This window comes from Epinephelus lanceolatus, chromosome 23, assembly GCF_041903045.1.
Source record: "Epinephelus lanceolatus isolate andai-2023 chromosome 23, ASM4190304v1, whole genome shotgun sequence".
Classification (NCBI taxonomy): Eukaryota; Metazoa; Chordata; class Actinopteri; order Perciformes; family Serranidae; genus Epinephelus; species Epinephelus lanceolatus.
Genome location: NC_135756.1, coordinates 14,875,544 through 14,899,875, shown reverse-complemented (window position 1 = coordinate 14,899,875; position 24,332 = coordinate 14,875,544). Strand labels below are relative to the sequence as shown.

General features: G+C 42.1%; 1 protein-coding gene across 3 annotated transcripts in view; it reads left to right on the top strand.

Moving 5' to 3' along the window:
• Nucleotides 1–17,084, top strand: part of iqsec3a (IQ motif and Sec7 domain ArfGEF 3a) — a 178,823-nt gene extending 161,739 nt beyond the window's left edge. For 2 of the 3 annotated variants that reach the window (XM_033614822.2, XM_033614825.2), the window contains 4 exons: nucleotides 60–218; nucleotides 5,373–5,465; nucleotides 5,802–5,845; nucleotides 16,323–17,084. In XM_033614822.2, the coding sequence (XP_033470713.2) occupies nucleotides 60–218; nucleotides 5,373–5,465; nucleotides 5,802–5,845; nucleotides 16,323–16,883 (857 nt within the window). In that variant the 3' untranslated portion in view covers nucleotides 16,884–17,084. The remainder of the gene's footprint in view (nucleotides 1–59; nucleotides 219–5,372; nucleotides 5,466–5,801; nucleotides 5,846–16,322) is intronic. The other variant, XM_033614824.2, reaches the window with a different exon arrangement.
• Nucleotides 17,085–24,332: the final 7,248 nt, after the last annotated feature.

The following is a 24,332-nucleotide window of genomic DNA, read 5'->3' as shown; positions in this document are numbered from 1 at the left end:
CCTTTCAATTTCTGTTGTTACTCTTGTCTCAACAACTCACTGTACTCTGTGCTCCCCAGACTACCCTCATGGCATCACCATCCTCTCACCTTTTGGCTCAGACAAGAAGCAGGTACTTAACTTCTGTGCCCCGAGTGCTGAGGAGCTGCTCAAGTTTGTAGAAGACCTGAAGGAATCAATCGCGGAGGTGTCGGAGATGGAGCAGATACGCATCGAGTGTAAGTGTCTGTCTTTATACGGGTTTTCCCTCGATGATACAAAGAAAGGCTGGAGGCACATTGACTGGAGGCTGCCAAATACTGAGGGAGAGTTATAGGTATGATATGTGACACATAAGAAGGTCTAAAGAATACACAAATAGATGTTAGTATTTGTTATATCTGCTAGGTGTAAGGATGTGTGTGTGCCAGCATGCATTCGTGTGTGTGTGTGTGTGTGAGTGTGTAGTCATCTGTCTGGAACTAATCTCGCAAATAGGGTTGCAGCGATATTTCGGTTTCAAGGTATACCATGATATTAAAGTTGACTGTTATCATACCGTGTACATGCTTATCTATGATATTAAAAAAAATAAATGCAACGACGGAGAATCGCCCCTTTTTTCAGCTGTTTTCAAAGTGGAGACTTTTTACATGTCCTTCCATTAACAAAAATGGCTTCAAGTTTCAGTTATTGTAATAAAATGTTTGTTGAACCAAAAATAAATCTTCCATTTTCATTCCTTTAAGGGTCATTCTGATTGATAATAATATAAATTCTCTAATACTGTGATACCCTGAAACCGTGATCATTTCTGAGACAGTTATTGTACCCTGAAAATCCCATACCATTGCAACACTCCTCGCAAACTACTTGGCCAATCAGCCTAATATTTTCTGTGCACATGTATGACTGTATCCGTAACGACCTTCATGTGGCTGCAGTGATGCACAGTTGTTGAAAAATCTGTTTTATTCCATCGTTGACTGCTCCTACTCCTCACTCCTTTAAACCAGCCAGTAGGAGACGCAAGTTTTCCGGAAAAGTAATCAGCATTAAAAAAAAAACAAGGTTACGGTCTATGCAGGCCACATTTTGGCCCTCATCGTGGCTCAAAAATGGACATAGAAAAGTTTGGTCTCATTTTGAACCGAAGCATCTGCAGATTAATTCCATACCTAATATGTTTTGATTCCTAAAGTTAGGCATGTTATGAGATAAATTAGTCCCTGTTAGTGTTTTCTTCGCTGCCTTTGTAACTGTAAGGAAGTTGAAGCATTTCAGAAATGGAGCCCAATTTTGAAGACTTACAGATGTTGTTAAATTGGTCATTTTTCCTTAATATTGTATTTGGGCTTCTAAGTAAGTAGTGGAAAGGTTATCTACATAAATTGTTTCTTTTTTTGTTTAATTTAACTGTGTGTATTGTTGTTATTTTACTGTTCAAAGTTTAGTTGAATGACATGGGACAAAGATTTCTGGATGTGTTTTTTTTTTAATTGAAAATATATTCATCCTCATAATTATGTTATATTTACATCTATATTTCACTACAGTGCCTGTTAGCAGGAGATATTGATCCGTTCTGTGCACCACACCTCAGCTCTGTCAAAAATAGAAGAGGCGTGTATTTTTATTTGCTCCCAAAATGCGCTGTGGTGCTGAAATCACAACAATTATCAGGCGGCCGCCTGGTGGAGATCTGCACTCAACTGAGTGCGTGTTTTTAGTTGTAAATGTTTGGAGAATATGGATTCATGAAATCAGAATGCATACATGTGCATTATACTTGTGTATGTCTTAGCTTGTGCCCATCAGCTGTAATGTTTGTGTGTATTCCTCCTGTGGCAACACAACCAGCATCACATGGACCAGATCAATAATCTCACATCTTGGAAAGTGGGAGACTACAGTGGATTATGAGACACTCTGTGTGGGAATCGATAGGTCCCTCAGATAGTACACATGAGTCAGAAGAAGCCATCCTTTGTTTTGTATTATCTGCTAACTCGTGTAGGTGCAGAGTGACTTTTGCATTTTATTTCCTTTGGTGCACTGCAGCTCAAACAGACTGCAGGAGGGCAGTAAATTGGAGGTGAAAGGAGGCCAGCGTTCCTGAAAGCTGCCAGGCATCTGAGTTGTTTTGGTCTGTGTGCATGTGAAATTCTCCAGACAATAAGACTTGCACATACTTAGACCCACATGGAGAACCGGGGTATCCAGAGTCTGCCTCCTGCCAGTGGGCATCAAAGAGAGCATCCCTGCTGGGATTTGACGCAACTGCATTACCCTTCATAGAGAGGGAGAGCAGGCAGCAACATATGGAGACAGGCAGCGGTTGACAGACGAAAGCTATTTCTCTTACTGAGTGGAGCGAGGACAGACAGCTACTGTGCACCAAAACACACAAAAGCAACACACACATAACTCATGTTGAGACATATTTCTTAAAAGGCATACAAACAAACTTTTTCTCAAGACATAACATAGGAACAGCATTTGGAACAAGAATGATCGCTGGCGCCTGCAAAGAAAAACACCGCATCATCCTTTCTCCTCGAAGGGTTTGTATTGTTGGCATGTTAGCAAACGCTCGCGGCTGGCTCGCCAATGTTTGGGCTTTCCCTCTCTGAGAAATTACTGTTTTTGTTTTTATAGGGAGCTGCATTTTTTCTGCATCTGGGTCTTTATAAGGAGGAAAAGCCCTGATGGAACTGATCATTTTAATTCAGTCCATCTTATGATAAACCTCCAAAAAACCCAACATTTTACAGTTTTTGGTATTTCTGTTTCTAGTCATTATGCCTAGACTGTAATCAGTAGAGCTAACTGTGGCCAATTTTAAACGTCTTTGGTGACTAGACCCCATTGTGACGTAGTATATTTCATGGAGTAATGATGCCATGGTTAGTATAATATAGTTAGTACGGAGTCAAGACAGTACTGGTGGTGGTGAAGAGAGCTGGCTGAAGATCTGGGATGTGGACCAGGACTGGACTGGAAGTATTGGTTCCTATGATATCCTACGATACCACACGATATCGTAGCTCCCTTTAAAATGTCTAAACCATGTCCTGCCTCAAAGAGACCACCTCCATGGTTTGATGACTGGGATAAGGGCATAAGAAAGGCTTGCAGAAGTGCTGAACGGAAATGGAAAGCTTCCAAATCAATTCCATGAAAGAGCCTCTAAGAATTGAATAATAATTTGAATAATTATTAATTATTATTATCATTAATAATTTGAAATAATTTATGTAACAGAAGAAAGATCTTCTCACATCGAATTGCTTCACATCCTCACAACCCAAAACTTCTCTTTGTGAAACATTTCAGTCTTTCCATCCACCTTTTCATGAAGGTGTAGGCTATCAATACAGTGGCAAACGTCTCTGTGGTAGAAAGAGGAACTGTAGTAATGAAAATAATAAAATAAAGCTTCATCCTATTTTATGGTCTTTATATGTATTTCTATCACTGTTATTTGTTCTGTATGTGCTGCTACTGTTTACCTGAATTTTTGTATGTTATTGTGACGACCCTGGCTCAAAGGAAGCCACATCGAGGGAGATACCAAGTTAAATCACTCAAAATTTAAGTTTATTAAATGAAGTGAAAAGCAAACAAAGAGGTGAGAGGGGAGACTGATGGCCGATAGCTTTTAACCCTTTGAAATCTGGAGTTACATTACTTTTCTTGTGCTGCTTTCAAACGCCTTTCCCAAGTACTTGAACCTTTGAACCTTTGAGCAAATTGGTGCAATTTCTGTCAAAAACATGGGGAAAAAGCCAACGGGCAACTATTAAGCAACTAAAAAACTACGGGGAAAACTATATTTAGAATCATCATTATTATATATTTTAAATTATGTTACAGAATTATAATTTCAAGGTCCTTTACTTTTTTGGTTGCTCTGAACTTTTTTCTTTTTTTTTCCTTTATTTATTTATTTTGACTAATTTTCTTTTTTTTTTGTTGTTGTTTTTTTTTTACTAATTTCTTGCTATTTTTTTTGGTTCAGTTCTTTCATTGCTCATTGCCTTCATCCCATGTTTTTAAAGGAATACAAGCAAATTTGCTCAGGTTTCAAAGGGTTAAACTCAGGTAATCAGTCCACATGCCAGGCATCAGCAGTCAGTACTGGTAGGCAGGGCTACACCCTGATTCACCTGCAGCCAACAGAAAAAAACGGGCAGGAAAGATGTCCCAGGACACAACAGTTATCATTTGACATTAAAATCTATTGTTCTATGTAGAAGAGAAGGAGCTCCAGGGGGGAGCCCTGGTGTCCCCATACAGGGCGAGGTCCTCAGTGTCCGAATATGTCGTTTCATCAAGATCCTCTTGAATTGCTCTTAGTCTGGCCCCTCCCTTGGGACCACTTTGCCATGGGAGACCCTACCAGGGCCTATTACCCCCGGATAACACAGGGACATGCAAACCCCTCCACCATGTTAAGGTGGCGATTGTCGGAGGGGTAACATCTTTATGAAAGTCTTACTGAGTTTGAGCAGTTTATGTTTGTAATGGTGGTCGCACAGAACTTTAGTTGCACAGAGCGTCTTCCATGATGAACACAATAAGGCAGTCAGCAAGTCAGCATCAGGGCAGGCTCGGCGTTAGAGGGTTGTATAATCCAAATCCACTCCCTATTTCCAGAGTGCGTAGGGAGAGGATGTAGGGGATAGAGAGATATGTGAATGAACAGGAGCATTAAGAGAGACTTCCTTACTGAAGCTTCCTTTATTAAATTGGAAAAATATGCTAATTATAGAAACAATAAGAATTTCCTGGAAAGAGCTGCTGCATATAAACACTGTCTCTGTTTCCTCTATAATAAGAACCAAACACATGCTCATTTCCAGGAAACTACTAAATAAATCATTGGTAAACGCCGACCTATAAAGTTAAGTCTTGCCACTGTTTATTTATAGCTTCATCTGACCCCCTTTCCCACCAGATAAACTACAAAACAGGATTTGCTGTTCAGTTTGTCACACTCACACCAAAATGAATCGGAGGACATGGTGTACTGCACGTAAAAGGTCGCACCTGGCAGTGTTCGGCGGCTCGGCGGCAGAATTAGAATGCAGTGCAGTGGTGGAGACAAAACAACATTTAGTCATCATGATTGGAAATGACATGCAATTACCATCAAGTGTGAAGTGTAATTAGAGAGATGGTGAGCTGTGTTTTGAGATTAGAGGAGAGAGCGCAGGAGGGGGAGGCAACAAAGAGCGCATGTGTGTGTTCAGCATTTGAAATAACGTAGAATACCGATGGTTTATATTACGACTTTCGCCCTTCGCGGTCTATCTGTTTGTCTTTCTACCTATTTTCCTCTCTGTCGTGGTGATTATATGATGATCATCTCTGTCCTCTGTTCTCTGCAGGGGAGCTGGAGAAGCAGCAGGGCGCCAAGGCGCACTCAGTAAAGAACAACGGCACACAGCTAGAGCTGCGCGGCAAACAGGGCTCCCCATCAGGTGTGTGTGAGTGTGTGTGCACTGCTGCTTTTTAATTTCAAAACCCGCTGCAGGGACTTTGCCCTCAATTGCATTAATTTACCTGTAGTTGAAACAAAGTTAAAGCACTGCTGTTTTTATGAATAGATTGATGAGACATTTTATACTTTAAAAAGGAGGTGCTGCAGTTTCACAAATCTCATACTCCTTATCTTTATCTTGGAGTAAGTGGAGTGCTACAAAGTGCCTTATTTTAAAGTATATTTCAGGCTTTTCAAAACATTTTAAGATGTAGTAAAAGACATTTTGCTGCCCCTTTCTTTGTCCCTGTTCCTTCTATTTTGTTTCTCTGTCCAGGAAACCAGGAGATAGATGAAAGAAGTGGACACAATGCAGTAGAGGTAAGTTATTAGTGATAGGGCCATGTCCCAAATCACAGGTAAGTCAGTGCAGTGTGTCATTATCAGAGCAGGATGAGATAGGATGAAACCTCAGGGCGAGTCAGATCTTGAGGGCCACAAGCGTCAAGCAGGAAGGGGTGAAGAGTGGATGAGAGAACGAGTGCTGCGGGGTAAAGTGCTGCGGGCATGTGCGGTAACCCAACCAAGCCGCATTGAACTAAAATTAGAATTCTACACTTAAATTTACACTTACTCCCAGCTTTTGCAGGTTTAAGTTAAAGATCTCAGACATTATGCACACAAAAAACATTTCTCTCAAATTTTGGTTGCAAATTTGTTCAAATCTGTGTCAGTGAGCACTTATCCTTTTCAATTCGTCCACCTGACAGATGTGGCATATCAAGATGCTGATTAAACAGCATGAATGCTGCACAGGTGTTCCGCGGGATGGTCACAGTAAAAGGGCACTCTAAAATGTGCAGTTTGATCACACAACACAATGACACAGATGTCTCAAGTATTGAAGAGGTGTGCTGTTGGCATGCTGACTGCAAGAATGTCCACCAGAGCTGTTGCCAATGAACTGAGTGTTAATTTCACTACTATATGACGTCTCCAATGTCGTTTCTGTGATTTTGGCGCTACATCCAACCAGCCTCACAGTCCGCATGTAACCACACCAGCTTAAAGCCCAAACATACTCGGCGGAACGTACGTGGGGTGGACTCCGCGGGGGTCTGTCCAGACTAAAAGCGGACGTCCGCAAGCCCTGTGCGCGCAAAGCTCAGATTTTACGACCACGTGCACACCAGTGTCAGCTCGGCATGTATTTTTCACATCGCGGGGATTTTTCACGGACATTTTTACAGGAAACTATAACGCAGAAGTGCGCTCAACTATGGAAGCCCGAATGACTGCAGACATTCCTCACGGAGTCCACTCCGCTTATAGTAAGCCCGAGTCTGTGAGCGCCTTTAGGACCTCCACATCTGATGATCTTCTGAGACCAGCCAACTGAACAGCTGCTGCAAGATTTGGTTTGCATAACCCAAGAATTTCCTCACAAACCATCAAAAACCTTATCAGGGAGGCTCGTCTGCACTCTCACCATCATCACCAGGGTCTCGACCTGACAGCAGTTCATCATAACTGACTTGAATAGGCAGCTGCTCACCTTCAATGCCATCTAACTCATATGAGAAGTGTTCTCTTCACATATGAATCCTAGTTTACACAGTACCAGACGGCGTGTATGGTGTCATGCGAGCAAGCAGTTTGCTCATGCCAACATTGTGAACAGAGTGGCCCATGGTGGCGGTGGGGTTATGGTATAGGCTGGCCTAAGCTACAACAACCAACACAGGTGCATTTTATTGACAGCAGTTTGAATGCACAGAGATTTTGTGACAAGTTCCTGAGACCTATTGTCAACACCTTTCATAAACCATGACCCTTATGTTTCAGTATAATAATCGGTGTTTCCCCAAATAGTTAGAATCCATGGGTGGTAGCTGATGACGGTTTCTTGCCTGTGAGTCCTTGTGCATGAGTCTGTGCTCCCTTTCTAAATTCTTCATGAGCCTTTTTTTTCCTAAGTCGTGGGATGGACAATTGATCAGTCGATCTGATCAGATCAGATTGATGTACAAGAGGAGCAGCTGTTTGTGAGTGAAAGCAAACTTTAGACTCAGCTCAGAAAATGGCTCAGTTTCACTTTCACTGCGCCTGACGTTCTGCTGCTCCGTCTGTGCCTAGAGTACACTCTGCCCTGCGAGACTGTGGAGTAGTGAATAACCAAACTGTATAAATATTCCAACTCCACACCTAAGGAATGGTCCAGCTCCAAAAATAGAAAATTAAAATGTGGCGGTAGGTGTTTTAATCGTGGCAGCCTGCCACAAATAAATTAAAGCGAACCCTGACAGTGCACGGCTCTATGTTGCAATGATCTATACACAAGCTGAAAACATCCCAGTTCTTGCATGGCCTGTGTACTCAGACATGTCACCCACTGAGCATGTTTGGGATGCCATTTCTGCCAACTTCTCACAGCCATTGAAGAGGGCCAATAGTCCACAGGCCACAATCCTGAAGATGTGTTGCACTCATTCATTTTCTGTAACCGCTTATGCTGTTGGGGGTCGTGGGGATGCTGGAGCCTATCCCAGCTGACACTGGGAGAGAGGCAGTGTACACCCTGGACAGGTCACCAGACTATCACAGGGCTGACACCTAGAGACAGACAACCATTCACACTCACATTCACACCTACGGACAATTTAGAGTCACCAATTAACCTACATGTCTTTTGACTGTGGGAGGAAGCTGGAGTACCTGGAGAAAACCCACGCTGACACGGAGAGAAAATGCAGACTCAGCCTGGGTTTGAACTAGAAACCCTCTTGCTGTGAGGCGACAGTGCTAACCACTGCACCACTGTGCCGCCCTGCATGAGGCAAACGGTGGTCACACCAGATATTGACTGATTCTTCGGGGCATCTGTGACTAAAAACGTACATTCCTGTGGGGCTAGTCCTGTGAACTCCTCAAAAAAATTTTTTTAAGTAAAACTGCACATTTTAAAATGCCCATTTATTGTGACCATCCCAAAGCACACCTGTGTAGCAATGAGGCTGTTTAATCAGGGTCTTCATGTGCCACACCTGTCAAAATTTCAAAGAAATTAATCTTTTCTTTGCATACATGCACAAGTCTTTGATCTTTAACTTACACCTTTGAAATATGAGAGCAAAAAAAGTTGCATTTAAATTTTAGTTCAGTGTAAATATTAGATAAAAAAGACTCCTCTTGTTGCACAAATATTAAAGATGGTGGTTGGGGAACATTTCTAAAATCATAGCAGTCAGAACAAGGTCTTCCCACAGAAAACACATCAGACTCAAAGGCTTTAAAATTATCTGTGAGCCTAAAAAGGAATAGGTTGTAATTAGTTTCACAAGCTCGGGCAGAAACGGCGACTCCTTTAGGGCCTTTAAGGGAAAAAAGAGACAGCAGCTAAAAGTAGCTGTGTGGAATACTCTGCATGTCTGTGTGTGTGTGTGTGTGTGTGTGTGTGTGTGTGTGTGCACGCCCACATGCAGCACCGAGACCTTAATTAACACAGTAACATGCGGGCGGATAAATTTAACGCTCATTTGACCCGGAGACGTCACCTCGCCACCCCTCTGCCAGACCTCCGGGGGGAAACTTCTCGTGCGAGCATATCGTGCAAGCAACAGCGCAAGCTGAACTACAGTACCCATGGGGCTTTGCAATTACCATCTTAGTGGCATCCGGTGACCTTTCCCTAGCCCTTTCTGCAGCTGTAGAGTTGACGGTCTGGAGTGAGAAGTCAAACACACACAGGGTCGATTTGACACTCAGTGGCTGTTTAATTCCTCACAGCTCACTGGTGTTATGTCAGGCTGGACTACTCACTACTTACTCAGGTGCTGATTAGAGGCCAAGTAATTACATATATGTCACAGTGAAAGGCTTCATTTCATTTTCAAAGCCGTAAATGCTTGTAGAGTGACAATAATTACAGCACGAGGCAAAAAAATAAAACGTTTTTCTTTGTGCGGTGGAGTATCTTCTCATTTCATGCACACAACACTCTCTCCTCTAGCAGCCTTTGGGTCGTCATAATAGGACGCTATGATCAGGCCGGTCTTCATGGTTGTCTGAGCTACCTTCGCCAGCCGCCTTCCCCTCTGCCACGCAGCCTGCAGTAAATGTCAGTGGCTGGTGGGGAGCCGTTAGCTGTCGAAACACATTTATCTTAGAAACCAGGAGGGTCACACAGAGAATCCTGCTGCTTCTACTCCAGGCATGAACACAGCGACGACCAATTCTCACAGCACGCTTTTATAATCAGAAGGATTTGATAGTGAGTGTCAGTCAGCAACACGAGTGACAGGGTGGAGTACATGTTTGAGCACAAGCTAAACCAAACACAAAGAAAGCCGTGATCACAGAGAGGACAGGCAAACGGAGCGTTGTCAGGAGTAGCCCTTTTAAAACTCTGCCAGCTCCTCCTCAGGTGCACCCATCCAGCTAATGATCCACCCACTCACAGCCTCGTTAGGGTGAAGTAATGTCAGCTGTGTGCCACACAGTCCCAATCACACGTGTGGGATTTGTTACCAAAGCAACTATAATGCACTTGAATACAAGAAAGAAATAAAAATAAAATCAGATTTACATGCAGTGGTGGAGAAATGAACAAGTCACTGATCTTGAGACTCTTAAACTTTGTCAATGATTATTCCTTTATTTGATGCACTTGCCATCTTTACACAAAAATCCAGTTTGCTGTCGAGCAGACATGCATATTTTATTGTCTTAATAACCACAGTGAACCAAGTTTTTCTGCATGATAACCAAAAAGCTCAGTTTTCATAGGGATGTCTACGGAAGCCCCGAGAGGCAAGAGAGAAAAAAATAAATTATGGTGATTATAGTCAGGATCATTTTAATAGAACTAAAAGCATTCATCTTTTCTTCCAGGTCCGATTTTATTTCTCAGTGTACTCTAAACACAAGCTACATGTATTGCGTGTTAGCAAGCTAAGTAACATTACTGTCAGGCGTATTATCAGCCCCCCACATCTACGACATAAGAGCAAGACACACACTTTATATTTGTTTAAGTTGTTTAACCTCGTTTTGGGTTCTTGCTGTGCATCTCTTTGTAGTCCTGATGCATCTTTTTGTTGTTTTTAATCTTTTGTAGTTATTTTGTGTCTTAAGTAATTTAGTGTCTTTTTTAGTCATTTTGTTTGTTCTTCTCTATAGTTTTTCTCTGCGACCATCATAGCGATAAGCCATGCATATCACGTGAAACAGCGGAATTGTAGCTTTCTGACAAGGCCAAGCACTTGTCGGTAGTCCAGTGTTTTCACAGTGAAAAACAATGATAAAGTTACACTAAAATTATGTATAACAGAGCTTTCATACAGCTCTGCACACACATTACTCTTGGATGGATTACTCGCGAATGCAGGCTCGCACAGAAATGCCACGCATATCACATAAAAGCACAGGACTAGAGCTTTCCAGTGATACCACACACATCATTGTGCTGTCATCCCATCACGCTATAAATCCAGATTAATTGTCTACAAAATAAAAACCTGACGAAATTCTTTATAATCCATTATACAGATCTTGTTATCAGTCACTTCATATAGTGAGGAATATCGTATCTTACCACGTCTTAGGCTTGCGTGTGTTTCTCCCTGTCTATCCACATTTGTAGTCCGGCTTTCAAGATGCAAATATCTCCATATTGTCCAGTTGACACTCGTCAAACTTTGTATGACAAGACCAGCCACTTCACCTTTGCGCACCCAGACAACTGAGGCCTAATTATGCATACTGACAGGGCCGTAGTCACCATATACACTGATGGGGACATGTGCCCCCCCCCCCCCAGTGCCCAAAATGCCCCCCAATATATAACTGAAACTGAAAAACAACAACAAACTTTGTTTACTGCAAACAAAGTGGCAAATATTATCTTGGAGGACATCATTGCACTTGGTTGACTATTTTTCTATTATCTAAGATGTAAATATTGCATGTTTCTTTCAGATAAAACACATTTTTGACTTGTGAATGAGTCAATGGAATTTCTTGCAATAATGAAAAAATACTGTCAATCATGTCCGCCTGGCACAAACCACATGTTTTGGACAACTGTGAAGTGACAGAATGTCCCAGCATCATGGTTCTTATGGTTCTTAATACAGGCACATATAAGGACATGACATGATGGCAAATCTGGTTAGCCCAGAAAAAAACAACAAAACAAGATATAGCATGTGTATGTAGCCTTTATAATGACTGTGATATGAGCTTAAAAGTAAAGGCAGTAAAAATATCCCAAAAACGCCTAAGGTCCATAGGGTTAAGTAATTTAGTGTCTTTTTTAAGTAATTTTCTGTCTCTTTGTGGTTGTTTTGCCCCTCTTTGTAGTTATTTTGTGTCCCTTCGCAGTTCATTTGCATATCTTTGTAGTCATTTTGGCCCTCTTCCTGCCTGGTACATGTTAATTTGAGTGACATGTTGCAGTTAAAGGCCAAAGGGCCTCCCTTACACTTTGAGCTCCTAGGCCTGTGCTCCGTAGGCATGTTCAATAATCCTCCCATGATTACTGTCATGTCTTTAAAACTCACCTGGAAGAAAATCAGTTGCTTTTAGTCCTGTTTAGAACATGACCAAAATGAATTTCACAACAACAAACACTTGATCCAGAAAATAAAAAATCACCTGTTTATGGGTTGAGACTGTTTGACAGGAAGGTAGGAGGCTCAGTTATCTGTGAGTGTAGCTGTGCTTTAAGTAAACAGTCTGAAGTCAGATCAGTTTTCTCTGATAGAAATATTAGAAAAATGATCCTGACAAAACTTTCCCCCACCTGTTTCACTGATGAAAAAAAAACCTTGAGCAACTTAGAAAGTTTATCCTGGCAAACCTTCTCCCACCTGTTCTTGAGTCATAAGCACAGGAGGAAAAACAGTTTAGATCAGACTCAGAAACTGGACCACATGATGTGTTCTGACTCGCCTCCTAGGGCCTATGTACAAACTGTAGCTCCAACTAATGTGCCATTTGATTCACTTAAATACCTTCTTGTGAGATTTAAATGAGAGCATCAACACACTCACCAATCTGTCCGTCAAATATGGAGCTACAGAGTCAGGAGACAGTTAGCCTAGCTTAGCATAGCCTAGCCTAGCTTACCAAAGACTGGGAAAGAGATGAAGCAGCTAGCGTGGCTCAGTCCAAAGTGAACTGATCTGCCCATTAACACATCTAAAACTCATTAATTAGCTTGTCAAATCTCTTTCATAAACAGAAATGTATGAATTGCAAGTTGTGGTTTACAGAGAGAAGAATTACAGAGCCATTGACTTCCTGAGTTCCTGTGTCAGAAATCACTCCCTATTATCCCCTATTGTAATCACTTAGTGCACGTTACTTATTAATATTGTGTACTTGTATTTGTACATATATATATCATTCCACTGTGGGACTTTTGGAAGGGCACTTTGTGTGGTGCAAAAAGCTCACATTCAGAATTTGTACACTCAAAGAAATACAGTGCACTATGTCGTAAATAGGGAGTGATTTAGGACAAAGACTACACTTTATAAATGTCCATTTTAGCAACCAAACAACCAAATGTGCCAGCGTAACAGTAAACTGAAATTCTTTGGTCATCTGTGGGGTAAAACAAACTCTCTACTTTGAAATCAAAGTTTTGAAAGGCACCAGAAAGTCAGCTAAATCCTTTGTTCTCTATCCAAAGTGCTTCAGAGCTCATTGATACTGTACTCTTAAGTACATGTGCCAAGTCATCAAGGAGAATAGTGGTCGGCAGATTGAATAGGAGCAAATGTTAATGGAGTTCTTTCACACAAGAGTTACATCGGCTCCTGTAAAAGGATGGCAGAACACCGCTGTAAGCCTTTTCTTACCTCGGATACTTCACATTAAAAGTCCATTATATTGCAGGTGAATTACCGTTGACCTTATTTGCACAGTCGCCATTTTGGAGAGCTTTGGTGGGAAACTATGTTGACACACTGAAAGTTAGTTTAAAACTAAGGGTTGGAAATTTGTGGCAATCTCAGCAACTACCACGACTGCTTGAAAGTATGCAGTTATTAAATTAGAAAACTTACAGTTCATAAGAGCTGACATGAGACTTGGACTCGTGTCTGACTCAAGTAATGTCACTGACCATTACCTCTCATTGAGTGGGTTTACATGGATAGTTTAATTCCCTTTTCATTCGTAATGAAAGTTCATTCCTATTAAAAGTGATCTTGTAAACACCTAATTTGGAATGAAAATGGCCAATGCGATTGAAAATTCAATCCGATGTAAGGAGCTGGAATATTCTAATTCTGAATGAAAGAATTTCTCGCACTTGTATACACTCATTCCTCTTTTTCCGGTCTTTCTGCGCATGCTCGTTTCCTTGCCCTTCTGGCGCGATGACGCATATAGCGCGCATAGCAACGGGCTGAGATAGAGCAGTCAGACTCGTTGCACTCACCGGTTTCCATTCGCCACAGCACGGTCTTCTATCTCCCTTCTCCTCCTCAACAGACGAAGCATTAGCAGAACAAGGTTATTGTCGTACTGCTGCTTCAAGAATATAAGCAAAACATGCCCGAAAAAGGCACTAAGAACGGCGTCGTCAAGCATCTTGTTATCCGGAGCGAGGACTACCGTGTTTTCTTCAGGTAAACGTAAACACGTAACATCCGCCCCGCCCCCTATCCAATCAGAAACCTTCCCTGCCCCAAACCTTGCGCAGACCCGAATAAAGGCGATTAAACTGATCTTCCACGTAAACCCTCATTTAGAATGAATATTTCCCATGTAAACTACCTGGAAAGACTTTAATTCCGAATGATTTCATTCAGATTTATTTCATTCTGAATGAGAAGCCATCATGTAACCACACCCATTGACCTATTTGACCGTACAGATGCTTTTATACTTGCAAGCAAGTGTTAAATACCTCGTTTGCATTGGGGAAAAAACACATTTGGTGTGATTGGGGCCATTTCCAGCCGGTACACAACTGACCTTCAACATTGAAATGTGGTTGAAATTAAGTAATTGCAAGTTGTTTCAACATTAAAACAACATTGGGACAATGTTTAATTCTGATGGTTGTAAACAGGTTAAATAAATTCTCATAAATCAACATTGAAGATCTGTTTCAACACTGAAACAATACTGAAACATTTAAAGTTTTTGACAACATTTGGAAATCAATGTTGATTCATCTTCCAAGCTAACATAATTCAACAGTGATTCAACCATGGTGTATGATGTTGATTCAGTGAATAAACATTAGAATGCCAGCTGGGGTGACTTTGACTAGTCCTTTAAAAGACTTGACTATGACTTGGTACACATGACCTAACAACAGCTCTGGTAAATACAGCTTTGGCTACAGCACAGTAGCTATTTGAAAGACACTGGTAATAGGAAACAAATATTACATTCTTGACATATGGTTCTAATGTGTTTTCCAAGGGATGTTAAAATGATTTAAAATACAGTTCACGCTGTTTATTTGTTTGAAATCTTTTAAACTGAGTTGCTGGCTGAGACAAACAGCCCCTCCTCTCTCTACCAGCACTGATGTTACCTGCACACAGTGAATCACATTAGGACAGAGGACAGGAGGAATAACTTACAGTGACAGATAAAAACTAAACCTCACTAAGTATTGCGATGTCAGGAAAATTATTTATATAGTGGCATTGCTGTTGTAAATATGACAGTTGCTGCTCTGGGGGAAAAAAAACATGTTATATTTTAAGTATTTAATGATCCTGTTCTGAATTTATTCTTTTTTAAATCAATATATATTTCTAAAAAGCAATTATTTAGAAATGAAAAAAGACTATAAGAGTACTGATAAAGTACTGAGTCAATCAGGAGTATCAATAAGAGCAGTAGTATCAATAAAATCTTAACAATACCCATCTACCTCACCTCTAGATGCCACTAAATGCTACACACTGGACCTTTAAGTTTGAAATACATGCAGTTATATTCACCAGTAATTTAACCCATAGGTAACCTTAGCCATTGACTCAAGTCCCAGATGTGCTGTGGACGCTTACAATTCTCACACTACTTAAAGTCCATGACACGTAATATGCATTGCAGATTGTGTTTATTCATTTGATGATACTGTATTTTAGTTTGGGCGTATGCTTTCAGAGAAACGCAGTGTAAGGTAACTGGGAAATGTGACATGCTTCCTAAAATATGCAGCAAGGTACGATAAAGGAAGACAGATAGCAGAAAGCAAACTTTGAGGGAAGGAAACTCTGACAGAGGGAAAGTGTCTGCAGAAATAAATGTGACATATGGAGGTTTGCATTCTGATGAGTGTTGCCTGTGGACGTCTGTGGTTGTCAGTCTGCTCACCTCCTCTCCTTCCACCTCTCCCTCTTCTCCGTATGACCTCCGTCTATGTTCTGGTTTCCCCCCGACCCCCCTCAAGTCTCCTCGTGTCCGCTGTCACCATAGCGCCACACAGTGGTTTGGAAGGGAGACACAGGGGCCCTCAGTGTCCCCTTTGGAACCACCGGGCCCCTTCTGTAGCGTCACACCAAATCTCTTATCCCTATTCCCCACCACTGTCCTCCCCCTGACCCCAGTCACACACTGCTGATCCCAGCATCCAATCTACGCTGTTCCCAGTACCTGCGGGGGTGGAGGGAGGGGAGTGTGCAGTAGTCACAATGATTTTACACCTCCACCGACCCCCAACACCTAAGCCCCCACGCATGCCCTGTGTGTGTGTGTGCTGTGCATTCACCACCCCACCCCCCCACCCCCCCAAAAAAAAACAAAAAGAGGGCTTGACGGATTGTAGAGGAGGAACCAGTTTTATAACATTTGATGCTGTTCTCTTGGCTGTTTTCTAAACTAGGTGTCAATTCACAACAGGCTTCAGACGTACCAGCTCAGCAGCAGCACGGCTCGGAGTCCCGAGAGCGTGGCCCTTCTTAACCACCGGGGGGAGCTGCTTTTCCAGCAGGGGCCCCAGGGGATAACCCACGGGCCGGCGCCTCCACCTCAGCACCCGCAGCTGCAGTCAGCGGCAAGCACCCCTGCCCACCACCTCCACCTCCAGCAGCACCACCAGGCGGCCGTGAGCATGGCTGACCTCAGGCCGGAGACACTCATCCAGTGTCAGCAGATCGTCAAGGTCATCATGCTCGACAACAGCGGCCACGGACGCATGGAGGCCTTCCTCAGCCAAACGCCCACACACCACCACTACCAGCATCACCACCACAGCCACCACCAGCTCAGTCAGTCGGCCATGTCCACCCCGGTCCGCTCGCCGGACGGCTCCCATGGCAACGATGGCCACCAGCCCCCGCTGCCTCCCCCACCTCCGCCTTACAACCACCCACACCAGTATGTACCCCCCGACCCCCGCCTCAGTCTACACCGGACCCCAAGCGGCTCTCGGAGCATGGTGTAAATAAATTAATTAGTATTATTTTCCCCACACGTCCACACACACACTCCCCCTTCTCTACCTATTTAAAAAGTACATAATGTACATATATACATACAGATCAAAGAGCTATAAAGAAAAAAAAACAAATCTCACTTATATGCGTATATTTAAGGAAAAAAAGAAAAGAAAAGTCAAAGTTTTAAAAGAAACGGAGAAATAAAATGCATATATATAAAGTTTTACTTGATTCCACATGTATTTTGAAATATTATGTAGTTTTAACAAATTTCTATAACTTTTTGTCAGTTTTAACTCTTGCTAGAGAAAACACAGATATTCTGGATGGGTTCCTTCTAGTTCCGGTATTCACCATCACCGCCAACAACAACAACAACAACAACAACAACAACAACAACAACAACAACAACAACAACAACAGAAATGGACTGCGATGGATGGACAACACTCCGAGGACCTTCCGCTTCTGTCTCGCTTTTATCATCCCGAACCTCATGCCTACTGTGCTGTATGTGCGCGTGCGTGCATAGTTGACACTTTAACTGAAAAACGTGTGCCAAAATACATAGCCACCACTAAACACTGACTTCTTTGCACTTGACTAAACGCTAGGGCTAGGAAAAAATAAAAAAAACAAACCCTTTCTTTTTGCTTTGAGAAAATAGTCCTGTCATGCTTCTCCCTCAAGGAGCACAAAAAAATGAATAACAAAACTGATGTTTCATAACAAAAACTTATCTCCCTGTTCGCGCTGTCGCTGATTTATTTGTGTGATGGAGAGCCTTCTCTCTTCCTCCTCTGCTTCCCCTGGATAACAACAAGAAAAAAAAAAAACATCCTCCGATAAGCTGCGTTTGTCATCCGCTCCTCTGTTGTGTTGTGGCTCTCTATCATCAGAAAACACTCTCGCTCTATTGTCACTCTCCATAGATCATCCTACAGTCAAGTACGACAGAAAACAAAGGCGACCAATCACGTGGATTGCTGCCAAACCAAAAAGTCAGCCCAGGATGCTCCTGTTGATTGTTGTTTGTCTTTTACTCTCCATGTTTAATATTGCTTCCCAGGAGTTCTCGCCACATGTTTAACTGCTGATGGAGGGATTTTTCTTTTTTCCATATTTTAAAAATTGTTCAAGCTGCTGAAACTGCTCTCGGACTTTTCTAAAAAACAAAACAAAAAAAAAACTACAATTCACATGTAATATATGTACACTGTGCTGTAATCTGTTGTTCATGCAACGCTTCTCCGCCTTTTCAGGAAAACTCGCCATGAATTTCCATGAAGACGCTTCTGCTACAACTGTTAAATGTCAAGGTCTGTGTTTATTTTGATTTGCGCAGACACATATTCAAACCTTTGTGTGTTTTCGTCGTCGTCGTCATCGGTGGAGAAATGCAGGACACCATACGAAACATCCAGACACTGTCTCTTTATGTCGGTACGACTGCCAGGTTTTTTCGTTTCGGCTCCTTGTGACTGTTTTTTCTTCCTCCCTCCTAACCTTTCAGTCTGACATTTTCAAAAAGGCAAAAACTACAGAGGTGCACACACAGCTTTTATTGCAATTGCTGGCATTAATGGTATTGTTTGTGCTGTTGGCTAGCCTGCTTTAAATAGGAACGGGACAAAAAGAATGCATTATCTGATCTCTTTCTCTTTCACCCCAGCCTAGATTGTAAATACGACATTCAAGCTGTGTCGGAAAGGACAAGCAAGCTACCTTTAGCCCCTTCAAAATGCTATAGCCCTGTCACGCGTCCTTCATTCTGAAATAGGTCAGCGGCTGCCCCGGCCTGAACGCGTCCATCTTTTAAACATAAGCCCCACCAGGTACTGCAGAATGGATGTTCGGTTAACTCTGCTCCCATCTGACCTCCACCTGTCTGATTTGTTGATTTATAATCGCAGAGCCGCTGCGGGAAGGTCTCTATCTCATCTTTCTGTCCTTTTCCACTCATGATTTCATTCAGTGGAGAGACAGAGGTTGCAGGAGAAAAACAGTCAGGCATAGATGATAAGTGTGTGCGCGTATGTGCGCGTGTGTGTGAGTGTGTGACCTCACAGTAGCATCCCAACTTTTCCTGTAAACAAATCGAACCTCTCTCCGTCTTGTTTATCCTGGTTATTGCTTTTGTTATTTTTTCACAACACAATGAGAAGAATTAGCGCTTTCAAAATAAAAGACAATTATAATATTTTCTCTGGTTATAAACAAACTTTTAAAGGTTACATTGACATCAGAAGTTGTGATATTATTTCACATTGATGGTTCGATTGGTCAGTTATTTGTTTAAATCAACATTCAGATATGAATGTGATTCTTTTCTCATGCATGCCATCAGTTCAGAGGCTCTGAGTCCCAAGAGTTTTAGATTTTTGTGCATGACTGAATTTGCTCATGGGAGATGATGACAGATTTTTTTTCCGTTTGTGGTTGAACTTAAAAAAAAAAAACAAAACATGATGGCCCAACTTGGTCTCACTCCCAACTCGTCAAATACAGATGCTTGGTCAGTGGCCTACAGAGGCACCCTTGTGGTGGTACGAGACGACCCAGGCAGCGACATTTGTTCATGCTCCAGGCAACTAATGAAGTATAAAGAGCGAGAAAGTCTGCAGTGGGCAGGCAGTATTTGAGGTGGATGGAGCAAACAAACTCTGAACTTTCACTTGAGACCACTGTTCGTGTCCCATGTGAAGCCAAATTTCAATTGAGTTGTTTCAATAATGATGAAGTGTACTGGTAGTAATGGGCAAAAGGGAAACTGATCATCCAGGTCCCCTCAAAAAGTCGGAATTGTTGTAAGTAAGTTTTATTTTCTTTCCAAGTAAGTAGTGTCATAAGTAACTTATAATTGGCTGAATATACTAGTTGAAAGTCGAAGTTCTCTGAGGCCCCTCTCAACCCTGGGTTTAGTCCACGCTCTAGGATTTATTTCTAAATGCAACTAAACCAAAGTGAGTGACTGAAAATGCTGCTGGAGCAGGAAGATACACTGTCCTGTCAGCCCCAAGTAAGGTAAATCAAGGTTCCAAAAAATAAATGAAAGAAAGAAAGGAAAGAAAAGGGAAAGAAGGCAAACTGACTTTGTTAAAAAAAAAAAAAAAAAAATCAAAAGATGCATGAGAGAAACATGGATCAAGAGAGGAAGGGTGGGGGGCCTACAAAGACTGCCCATGTACAGGGCCCATAATTTGGTGCTATGCCCCTGGTGACATTGTATCACGTTAATAACAAACGTACATATTTTAAGCCAAACAATGATGTTGTTTCTAAACCTATCCCTGTACTGTAAAATTCTACTCATTTACTGTAAAAGTGGGAATAATTATTTTGAATTATTGTTTAGAAAAGAGATGATGCATATAACTAGGGCTGCCCCCTAATAGTCAACCAAATGTTAGTTGACCAGAAAGGTCAAGGTCAGATATTAGTCAGCAAAATTTCAATAGTTGCTTAGTCACAGAAAAAAAAAACCTCTACTAGGAGCTGCGTCTTGTCAAAAATAAATCAAAACCTATATGACTGGACCACGTGGGAATTTAATTTGAAAGGACAGACACAGGAAGTGGCCACGCTCAGCAGTCAGACAGGAGTCACATTACAAACCAATCACAGATACCTTTCCTTTCTTCTGTAAATATTCAGTCTGATAAATACAGAAAAGTTGATCATGTTAGTGCAGGGCTACCCAGAGCTTTACATCTGTCCCACAGACGATAGGCCTACACACTTATAAACAACACCTGGAGGAAGATCAGCTCTGCAGTCAAGACCTCTGACGCAACCTGCCACTGCGCCCTTGAAAGCTGGCACAAAAAGACACAAGAGTAGCACCCAGTGCCCGACCTCGTGTTTTCCAGGCTGTTAAAGACTTGGCATGTGTGCAACTCCTAATTTCCAGGGCTGGTACCTGCAGTTATTCCACAGGCTAGTTACTAACATGTCGGGCAGGAAATCCAAAGTGTGGGATCATTTTGAGAAGGTGAAGGACGAACCCAAGGTGATATGTAAACTCATCTTCATTGGTCGACTACAAACATGACGTATCATCTGAAACATGGAAGTAGCTACATGCCCATTAGCCCACAGCGTCATTAACAGGCGGCTCGCTCAGTGTGTGGTGTGCACTTGTAGATAAAATATAGGCCTATATTAATGAAGGTTCATTAGTACGTTTTTGTGTTTCTCTGTAATGTAGCACAGTGTTAACAATGTTACTGATACTATTCTTTCTCACACCTTCAACTCAAACCATGGTGTTGCCCCGCCTGAAATATATCATTTAATACTTAAATTAATACTGTAAACATGCGGGCGACTAGTTGGCTAATGACCCTAAATGGTCGGGGGCAGCCCTACATATACTAAGCGTAAATGGACATGCTGTCCCTGAATGTCCAAACTGACGCAGGAGGGTATGTGGCGCATCATATTTTGACGTGACAGACCACTGACCAAGTGTCTCTACGTGACAGTTTGGGAGTAAGAATGTGTTAGACAGCAAAAATCCCTTCATACAGAAAATTAATTTAAAACCACAAATATGAAGCCTCTGCTTTGCCTATCGGTGGCCATTTTGTCCCTGTCTTTCACTCCCCTTTATTTATAGTTGCACAGTTTTCCCTACCTGACAATGTGTTTAAACATTTCGGGGGATAGACATCCTTGTGTGTGTGCAATAAACATGAACATGAGGCACACTGAAAACCCTGACTTTACATTTGAACGGAAACCAATGTAGCATTTTGGGAGCGCAGCGTATGACAAGGAAACGCAGTAGTGGCTAACTTTCTTAAAGAAACTGAAAAAAGGGCTCTGCCATACCAGTGCACCGCTTCATGAATGACATGTGGATCTTGTCTGGCTCTTCAACACTGTGTTTGCTCATACTAGTTAATAATAAAGTGGACATATTTAAGGTAAGACAGGAGGAGACTGAGTGTAACAGATACGAACCATCACCTCCCTCAGTTGGCTTTGAATCCCTCTCTACCTGTCTTTGCAGTATATCAACATGCTATTAAAGATGATTTAAGTCTATTCACAACAATGGTTTGTTTTCGTTCTTGGGTTTAATGATGTCAGTATTTTAAAACCTCCATCAGACAATTTATCCGTACTGTGGAAATAATGTTCATACTGAAATGTCATTTTGTCATGCATAAACTCATATTCACCATTTTGGGTGCTAGTAATAACAAACCTACCCAACTCAGCTCTATGAACCATTTCAGTGTAATTCAGCACATTGTTCGGTTGATATATTTTTTTGTTTGGCTTTCCAGCCTGCAACTTTAATGCGTTGTAAAATTTCTACTCACATCAGTGTTGTTTCCACCAGCAGCAGCAGCAGCACAGAGCTGTTTCCAATAAAAAAGCTAAATATAAAACCCATTGTACACCACCTGCTCAGCCCCAATATAGATGGATGAAGTTTGAAACTAAATTAAGAAGTGATAAAGAAGCAGATTCATTTAGAAACACAAGTACACATTCACACTGAGGCTGTTTGCTCTGCTCGATGAGTAAATCGGCTGATTTTTTTAAAGGGTCTGTCCATGACATCCAAAACATTATAAGCTGGAGACAAAACACGACTCTCCACCACAGGGCTGTAGGCTACATAGGAGTCTTAATATGTTGTCTTGTTGTGTTGTTGGGAGCCAGAATAGAAGGAGTTATGGTTCAAAACTTACATTTTATTGCATACCAGCTGCCACTGCCCGTCAAGAAAAACGAAGACGACTATGGTTAAATGCAATAAGACGAAAAGACTGGACGGAGACAATCATCAAAAATGCTCACGTGCAGCGCACACTTCATATCAGGTTCAGGGAAAAGTATTTCCTGTTGTAGGGATGAATAACATTATGTGTATTAAGGGTTATCATGTCCACCTCATCAGAAATTGGGGAGGTATTAAGGCTCATTTATGCTCCCTTTACGTACGAAAATGTATACGTCCGTTTCAAACGATGTTACCGTCACTGCCCACATACTTCCATGCGCCCTTTACGTTGGCATGGATGTTAACCAATATATCCACCAGGAGGCAGCCCAGCGTCAAAAGTTTATGACAACAACAAACTCAGAAACAAACATGGCGACTGTGGAGGAGATATTGATAATGTACCTCTTGCATAAAAGACAAAAACAGAGGCAGCGTTGTAGGAGGCGATGGTCGGTGAGGCCGTTAAATACATCGCGACTGGAGGACGGATAATTCTTTTCTCTAGTACTGCCGATGAGAGAAATTGAATTGTTGTTTCTTCTTCGTGTCTCACTAGAGCTACGTATCGGGTAGTGACAGCAACACTGCCCCCACTGTTCCCGGTGGTACTGCTCCGTTTGGCCCGTATCCGTAAGCTTTATGGAAACGTGCAGAAATACGGACGAAATGAACGCAGAGCACGGACAGAAGGCTCCGTCCGGATCCGGATCCGGATCCGTATTTAACATTGAGCATAAATGAGCCCTTAAGAGGAAGATTGGATTTCTCCGTAACGCTAACTTTTTAGCGCATTAGCTAACGTTAGCTTCGATAGCAAAACAAACTGGAGGAAACCATTAAAGTGTCATTCTCCTTAGTAAGATTGGCATAGCAATCAACCACAAAGCTTCCTGTCAATCATCCATCCACTGAGTGAGAGCATACGAGTCGGCCAGTCTGGTCCCGTTGGTCAGTGTTTACTTACGTGACCTGTGACCTGACACGGTGCGTTCGTAAATTCAGTCTGACACTCTAAATTAAAATGAGCCTTGTCAATCGAAGAAACAGAGCGTTATATTTCTAAATGAATTAACGAACGGTGAAGTCAATCACACATTCATTCATTCAGCTCGGCACATAGCTGCTCCGTCTTCCCAGTGAGTGCCTAGTACATTCAGACAGCACTCCGAATTTACGAACTGTCCACTTTGTGCCAGAGTGCGCTCGAAATTACTGAATGCACTACTCGTATCATCTTCCTCCATTGTCTAAAAAAAGCCAACAGCTAGGTAGCATTAGCTGATGTCTGGAAAAAATTGTTTTGCATCCACCTAAGCTCTGCCCACCAAAAAAACCATCATACTGTTTAGTAACAGTATGATGGTTTATACAATGCGATGTTCCTTTGCAATGACTCTGGTCCTGGTATTCATGTGGATGTGAGTTGACACATTTCACCCACTCAAACATCGTTGCAGACCAAGTAACCCCCCCGTCTTCATAGCAACAGCTCTCCTTGATGGCAGTACCCCCAACAGGACAATACGGCATGTCACACCATGAAAACTGCTCAGGAATGGGTCTGAGGGTCATGTCAAAAAGCTCAAGGTGTCCACCTTGCCTCCAAATCCCCACATCCCAATGTGATCAAATATCTGTGACACATTCTGGTAACCCACTTCAAAATCCACAGGGCTCAAAGGATCTGCTGCCAAGTGTAACATTTCAGTTCAAA